Genomic DNA, 8,124 nt, shown 5'->3' on the forward strand with positions numbered 1-8,124 from the left:
TCCTATTGTTTATAATTGAAATTCATATAAGTTATCAATGAAGCATTGCTAAGAATAAATTAATCTACACGAAGTTAAATTATACATTAATCAGTTTAATAATTTATTTAAATTTTATCTGAAATAACTGCAAACCCAGCAAATTAATGTACAAAGAACATACAAATATAAACTGTGAATAAAAATCAAGATATAATAAATTATTTTGTTAATATTAGGTATCTGCATCTTCAAATACTTATATATATATATTAATCATTAATTCGATTTTTTCCTTTAATTTTAATCATTAATTCGAGTTAAAATTATAATGATGATGATGATAATAATAGTAATTGGTAGTTTAATTAACAATTTTATATTTAAATTCTTCGTTAATTTGCTATTAATTAGGTTTAAAATAAAGAAAAAAATGTTAATAAATTTTATATTTGTCTATTGTTTTATTTAAAAAATAAATAAACATTGTTTAAAGTAAATATTTCTTTATAAAATATGAAAAAATATATATATATCAGGGATTTTTTACATGAAAAAAGTACAGTACATATATATATATATATAGTGAGAGAGGAGAGCCTAAAGGGATTTTATGTGGGGAAATTCCCCCTTTTTGTATCGTGTACTGATAAATCTTGTAATAGGAAGACGTTCCCTTTACAAGAGCTTTGTTTGAGGTAGGAAAGAAAAAGAAGAAAGATTTTTTTAGGAAAAAAAACTTTAGTATATTTTACAAAAAAAAAAAGCAATAAATAAATAATCCTTTTGGGGAATTTTAAAATTTGTTGAGGAACAAAGCTTTACTTTGTTTTTTCCCTTAAAAAACCTTGACTATAAATATATATATAAAAAAAAAACGTATTTTCTCCAAAGTTAATTTGTTAGTAAAGTTATCGAATTTTGAACGTGTACTAAATTATAATCTGATTAATATGAAGAAATTACCCTAATAGGAAATTTTATTTTAAAAAAATAACCATTCTTTTTCTTTTCATGAATAAATTAATAGAAGAAAATTACCCTATTAAGGAATTTTGTTTAAAAACTAATCCTTCTTTTTGTGCGTCAGAAATACATTAATGTAGGGAAATTACCCTACTAGGGAATTATCTTTAAAAAATAACCCTTGATTTCATAAATAAATTAATGTGAGGAAATTACCATATTAATTATTTTCTATTATTTAACGAAAATTCCCTAACCTGTCTCCCTGTTTATAAATATATATACTGTACAGCAGAGGTGTCCAACCCGCGATCCGCCGACCGCATGCGGCCCAAGGCAAGTTCCAATGCAGCCCAATAAATGTATAAACAAAACCGACAAATTTTTTTTTATTTTGTTTATTTATTTATTTCAACGGCATAAACTCAATAAAAGAAGTTTCACAAAGCCGTAAACCTTTATACATATTTTATTTTTGATTGGAAAGGAAATATTTTCAAATACTTTGAAATGTGTGAATGAGGTAGGAATACTAAATAAAGCTAAAGTTGAGACTCAAAGAATTGCAGACCCAAATTCGGGGAAAGGAGAGAAAGGCCAAAAGAGAAAAAGTAGTTTTTTTTAATACTCTTTCCGCCCTGTGAGCATTAAGAGGGCCTCTTATAGCAGGCCCATTATGGGTTAGGCCAGACCCACAATGGGGCTACCGGGTGGTGATGGACGGAGTCCGACATATCCGAACAGACCACCCCCCGAAAAATTCCTGGGATTCCTCGACCTGTCCGGATTCGATCCCGGGTCCCCCAGAGTGGTAGGCTGAGACCTTGACCGCTCGGGTTAAATAGATTTTCTGTTATGCAAATATGGACCCTTAATTTTCCAATCTTCCTCACTTCTTTATCTTTTGTCCTTTCTCTCCTTTTCCCGCATTTGGGTTTATAATCCTTTGAGTTCCAATTCTAGCTTTATTTAGTATTTCTTTCAATGTTGCATGATTTGGCTACTTTGCGCCAAAGTTGGCTACCCTTTTTTAGTTTGGCATAAAAAATTTCATTTGGCGCATTGGCTGCTTTTTGGGCTACATATTATTTATAAATATATTAGTCGAATAAAAATGCACTTTAAAATGTGTTTTGTTATTTTTTTTTATTAATTAGAGACCCAAATAAAACAAATATTTGTGTTTTTCAAGTAAATTTTTGTTTGTCTCCTTTATAATAAATGAATTTATCTATTTCTAAGTAAAAATTGAAAGTGTCTGTAGAAATAATTCTTTAAAATATCCTTTTTCGTGATAAATATTTAATACTTATTAATATTCTCTTTCGTGATTACTAAACCATCAAATGTATTTCTTCCATAAGCAATTCTGCTTGAAAACTGACAGTCCGAATTATGAAATTCTTTTCTATGTCCTACAAAAATTTGCATTATTCAGCGTTTTGCCAAAATTTTGGTTCGCATTATAATCTGTTTATCACATGTTAATCCTTAAATATACTTGTATATTTAATGATTGGATCACAAGTATATATAATATACTTGTGGCCCAAAACTCCATGACATCTTCCAATGTGGCCCAGAGAATCAAAAAGGTTGGACACCCGTGCTGTACAGCATTGCTTTTAACCCCCAAATTTCACTTTCGGAAGGAATTTTAGGAAAAATTTAGGTAATTATTCGAAGTACATGTACTTTGAAGAAATTTATTTCAAAGTAAAAAGTATAATTAAGTAAAAAAATATAAAATATTATAAAACTTTCATTACATACAGACAATTGTAGTGGCAAATAATACCTCGATTTAAGAAATATCTCGAATTTAAAATGTGCTTTCGCTTTAAAAGGGGATTTTTAAAGAAAAAAAAGGATGGTAATTACAGTTAAATACAGTTTANTAATTTTTTCTTTATGAAACTTCCGACTTTTGTATTAATTTTTAAGAAGGTAAAATCGGTTTGTTGGTGGGTTTAAGTATAAGAAAAATTACTTGGAAGGTTTGTAGTTAAAGATAACGATTTTTCTCCAAATATTACGAAAAGCTGATGACATCAGCAAAGAGTGAGTTTTATGATGAAAAGAAGATAGACCACGTTCATTTTGTGTTATTTGGAAGTGGTTTTTTCTCTTCTTCCTCTTCTTTTCTTTCTATTTTAGCTTGTGGATGTAATGAACATGGCTCGGTTCGAGATGATTGCGAACAGATGACAGGCAGATGCGTCTGTAAACACAACATTCAAGGGATGAAATGCGATATTTGTCCACATAAGACAGTGTTACTCCCGGAGGGATGTTTAGACGGTAAGTTAGTTAGTCTGTCTGTCAGTTTTTACTTTAAAAATGAATTTTTTCTGTCAATTGACCTACTCTAGAAGATAGGCCATTCCCAAAACAAAAATTGTAAGAAAACAATTGATGGAATAAACTAAATTAATTCTCTTTTGTATTGTTTTCTTTCTAAAGGATGATAAATTTGTCGATACGTCAATTGGCATCTTACAAAATTGATTACTCCTAAAACAGATAAAGTTTGTAAGCAATTGATAAAACACTAATGGTCAATTGATAATGCATAATGAAGCATGTAAATTTAAAACTATATTCTTTTTAATTTTTCCTTATTTTTAACAAATTATAAGTACTATTTTATATACATTTACTTTAAAATACTATTTAACAGTAGAAACCAGTAAAGATAACAAGCATCTTTTAACTAATAAATCACTATTGATAATGTATGAAGTATGTAACTTTAAAACGATATATTTTTAATTTTTACGTATTTTAAATTAATTTTCCTTATTTTTAAACAAATTGTAAACGTTATTTAAAATAAATTTACCTTAAAAATGTTATTTAATAGTAGATAAACAGGAGAAACCAGTAGGGAAAAAGGCATCTATCAACTATTTATAATGAAACTCGAGTTTTCAACTGAAAGATTGATTTTCTATTTTTGTAGAATTTTTTCTATAAACATAAACTAATTTATTTTATTTTTTATTATTTTATTCTCTACGAATATTTATTTTTTTTTCCGAAATAACCCGTTGAAAAAATTCAATTGACGAGAAACAGTGTAACCAATTTTCAAGATAACTTGGATAAAATGAGAGTAAACAATTCTTTCTCACGTCTTATAACTAAGAAGTGGTTTTTATTTTCTCGTTTTCTATATATTAATTTCTTCTCTTTCTTTATGTTTTTCCTTAATTTTTTATCTTTATTTTTTTATTATTTTTTTTTGCCAAATCTTACCACGTTTCAATTCACAAACATACACTTTAACACAGCAACAAAAGTCAATTTATAGAATTAGTCCCATGATAAAAATTATTTTCAAGAACTTTACAAAATACAAAATAAACACTTTTAAAAACCCTATAATAAATTACAATAATAATAATAATAATATATTAATTTACACGAATCCACAATTAATATTATTGATTTTATTAATACTTTTATGATTAAACTTTATTGATTCGCAGTTAATATTTCTATATTAGTAAAGTTAATTAAACTCTAGAAAAGTTAATATATTGATCCCTGTTTAAACATTATAATCATTTAAATTGATGCAGTGTTAATTTAATAATTTATACAAATCTTACTCTTTGAATTTAACTCTAAAATATCGTGTTCACCTCTTTTCTGGTAATTCATCTTCATCTCAGTTAAATGTAATTTCTGTAATGCACAGCTGATAAAACTTTCCATTGTATAATTGATGTAGAAAGTGTATATTTGTATATTAAACTGGATGTGGAGTAATCTTACACATCAATTGACACCTTCAAGTTGTATCAGTTGATGTAACTTGATAATATTTAACTAATTAAAAAGGGTGGAGAGCGAGTTATATAAACGTTTATAGTTAATTTTGTTTAAGTTCTGTTAGTTAGAAAGTCTTTTGTTTACTTAACAAACTGCTTTCATTTATTAACAATGATGATTAATTAGCTTTAGTATCCTTTACTTAGGAGAAATCTGGAAGATAATGATAATGATCTTGATACAGGACAGCCTTAAACTCTAAAATATTACTTTATTTATTTGATAAAATGATAATAATCTTGTTAAAATTGCTTAGATTTATAAGGACACTCTCTTAGAAGATGCTAAATATTCCGAAAATCTTTTATAAAATCGAAAAATATTTGTTTTTATGCAATAAATTATATTAAATAAAATTCTTATTAATAACAAAATTCTTCATTTTTTTATTATAAAATCCTCTTTTATAATGGATTGGATTCGATTGATGGGATAAGATGATGCAAGAGATGCATTCTGCTAAGAAGGAGCCGGCTTTCTATAAGAAACTTATAGGAAACTGACCCCTATATAAGTGTTAGGCGCGTGAAGAAATCCCGAAAAATTTCATTTTTAAGGCTCGAACCCACAAATAATTACTAGAGTTTTATCCACTTATCCACTGTTGGGTTCCTCTCACTTATATGGAAAGGTCATGTTAGATAAAGCATGTAGTTTTATTCAGTTGCTAAAAATGTTTAGAGGCGGTTGATAAAATGCTTTTAGTTGTATAAAAAATAAAATAAAGAATAATATTCTTTATCAATTGATTAAAATGCCAACATTCAGTTTGATAAAAATGCGAAAATTCAGTTGATAAAAAACTTTCAACTTTTTCAAATATTTTTACATTCCAAAAGCTAAACCAAAGGTTTCTCTCGAAAGTACAGTATATAGCCATAAATTAATTTCCATCGCATCATTTTTTTTCCTCCTCCTCTTCCTCTTCCTTCCTTATCCAACGAATAGTAAATTTTTCGATGTTTGTTAAAGAGTTCTTTGAATTATGAAAGGCGAATGAGGAATAACTCTTGGTTGTGGAACAAATTAATACCAAAAGAGGAGGGAAGCCATAATTCATTCTTTCAGGCAATTATTCAAGAAAAAAACTAAAATAAAATCTATAAAAAAATACAAGAATGATGTCCTTTTTTTCTAAAAAAGCATCCGAACGTTTTCTAACTTTACCAAATGATCGATTGAATTTCATTTGAAGATGTATATACTTTTTCTGAATAGTTTTATTGATTAATTTCTCTGTTCTATATTTATAAAGCTTTCTATGTTTTGTGCATAAGAAGAATAATATATTAATATTTGCTCATTTTTTTAAACAAGGAGAAGAAGAAGAATGTTTATTTTCTCTGTTGGAGCGAGAAGGAAGCTTCTTTTGTATCTCACAATGGAGAATTATGTTTACTTTCTGCTCTTGTGTGATCTCGACATGTGTATTTACTGTAAAAGATTCTCTTCTTTAACAAAACTTAAAGAGAATCTTATCTTATTTTCAATAAAATCACTGAATTGAGGAGCAATTATATATATAATTTAATTTTTTTTTCTTGTAGAGTCTGTTGCTAGACCAGTTTCTGGATCGTGTGATCAGTTAAAGTGCAGTCACGAAGCGATATGTCGAGAAAAAAAGGGTCGTGCTCAGTGTGTATGCGATATTAAGTGTACATCCGAGGAATCTCCAAATCCAGTATGCGGATCGGATGGTGTAACTTATGGTTCCGAGTGCCAAATGAGGTTGTTCAGCTGCAGATACCAGAAAGCTATCACCGTCCTTAGTTATGTGCCTTGTAAAGCAGGTAAGAATGGAAAAAAAATTGTAATTCATCTCTTCTCCATTATCCAGTTTCTTTGTATTCTTTGTGGATGCTGCATAATGGAGATTTATTTCCAGATGATGTAATAATAAAGCGTTCGATCGTCGAGATGTCCAAATCGAAAAAATGGCAGTCGTATAGTCTTCCAGATAATTAAACAAAAGTTATCGCGGCCAAAACTCATAAAGGGCCGCAAATAGAAGGTAAAAACAGTGTTAAAAACTCTTAAAACGTCTCCCGAAAATCTTAAACTTTGATTTAATTCGATCTTTTTTCTTCCCAGTGTTTACCAGACTTTGCAATGTTATTCGGATGCATCGTTATCTAGAAAAAAAGAAGTCACAGCTCTGTCCTCGCTGCACTTTATCGCTGTTCATCATCACCATCAGGGAGCCATGTCTATAACGTAAGTATACTTTTTTCATCATTTAATTTATCTTTACGTAAGATTTTATAACGTTAAAATGACCCCAAAAGGCTGGATTTCTTTCGAAACTGCATAGATGAGGAGGGATGCTGTTAACTAGTTTATGCAAAATCGACTCCCCGTGAAAGATTTATCTATAGTTCATCCCTATGAATCCCTTGTAATAAGTTTGTCAGAATCTCATCATAAGCTCTTCTTAATAGAATGATAGAGGATAAAAGGCAGATACACTCTATAAATTGAGGTTTTAGTAATCGTATGGATTTCCATATTTCATCTGTTATGTCTGCTACATCTGTTGGGATGGTGATGATACATGACAGTCCATCTGTTTTCTCTCACGGTCAACCTAACGATCGTTTCCTCACTAATTGCCTGTATGACATACGTGATTCAGTTTGGAAGATATCACATGTTTAATAGTCCCATTCCCGAATAGATTTGTGTCGTTTTATTAATAATTCACTTGGCATCTGTCATTAATTTAATTTTCCTCAATGGATTTTTCTATATAAATCTCATTTTATCAATTTTTTTTTCCTTTCCTTTCATGCGCTCCTCTTACTCTCATCCCTCTCTCCAAACTGATGCGGATCATCAGGATGCTAAAGAAGCACGAGTGAGTTGTTTATACATAAAATTCCTTAAATTTAATTAAATATTTAACTTAAAAATACATATTTTTAATTAGTTAGACGTCTTTAAAGGTGATCAAAGTGGACGATTCCTCCCGAAACTTCACGTGTTGTTGGAGACGACATGAGGATGAACAACGGATTTCTAGACAACACACCTGCCTCACAATCATATCGTGTACAGATTTATGTATAAATATTGTTGCTTAAGCTGCCTTCGAGTTGGAAGCTTCGAGGAAAGTACTCTGAAAACCAAAAAAACTCAATTTATAATTGCCAAATCTTGTTTATAACTTGAAGAACTTTTATACCAATTAAAAAGTATATATATATAAGAAAATAATTAAAAATTGACGGGAATGTGTAGAAAAATTCGTTTACTGTGAAGAGATTTTATACAGATGTTAATTTGTTTTTTCTGCAAAAAAAGAGATAATAATAAAATAATAAACGAAAAAAAAATTTATATAGT

General features: G+C 28.8%; 1 protein-coding gene across 4 annotated transcripts in view; it reads left to right on the forward strand.

Annotated features, from left to right (window-relative positions):
* Positions 1-8,118, forward strand: part of LOC111626228 (agrin-like) — a 148,320-nt gene extending 140,202 nt beyond the window's left edge. For 3 of the 4 annotated variants that reach the window (XM_023369534.1, XM_023369536.1, XM_023369537.1), the window contains 5 exons: positions 6,330-6,572; positions 6,668-6,793; positions 6,874-6,996; positions 7,619-7,636; positions 7,709-8,118. In XM_023369534.1, coding sequence (XP_023225302.1) covers positions 6,330-6,572; positions 6,668-6,747 — 323 coding nt within the window. In that variant the 3' untranslated portion in view covers positions 6,748-6,793; positions 6,874-6,996; positions 7,619-7,636; positions 7,709-8,118. The remainder of the gene's footprint in view (positions 1-6,329; positions 6,573-6,667; positions 6,794-6,873; positions 6,997-7,618; positions 7,637-7,708) is intronic. The other variant, XM_023369535.1, reaches the window with a different exon arrangement.
* Positions 8,119-8,124: the final 6 nt, after the last annotated feature.

The sequence above is a fragment of the Centruroides sculpturatus genome, unplaced genomic scaffold (assembly GCF_000671375.1).
Source record: "Centruroides sculpturatus isolate CEXI.00-Female unplaced genomic scaffold, Cexi_2.0 scaffold410, whole genome shotgun sequence".
Taxonomy (NCBI): Eukaryota; Metazoa; Arthropoda; class Arachnida; order Scorpiones; family Buthidae; genus Centruroides; species Centruroides sculpturatus.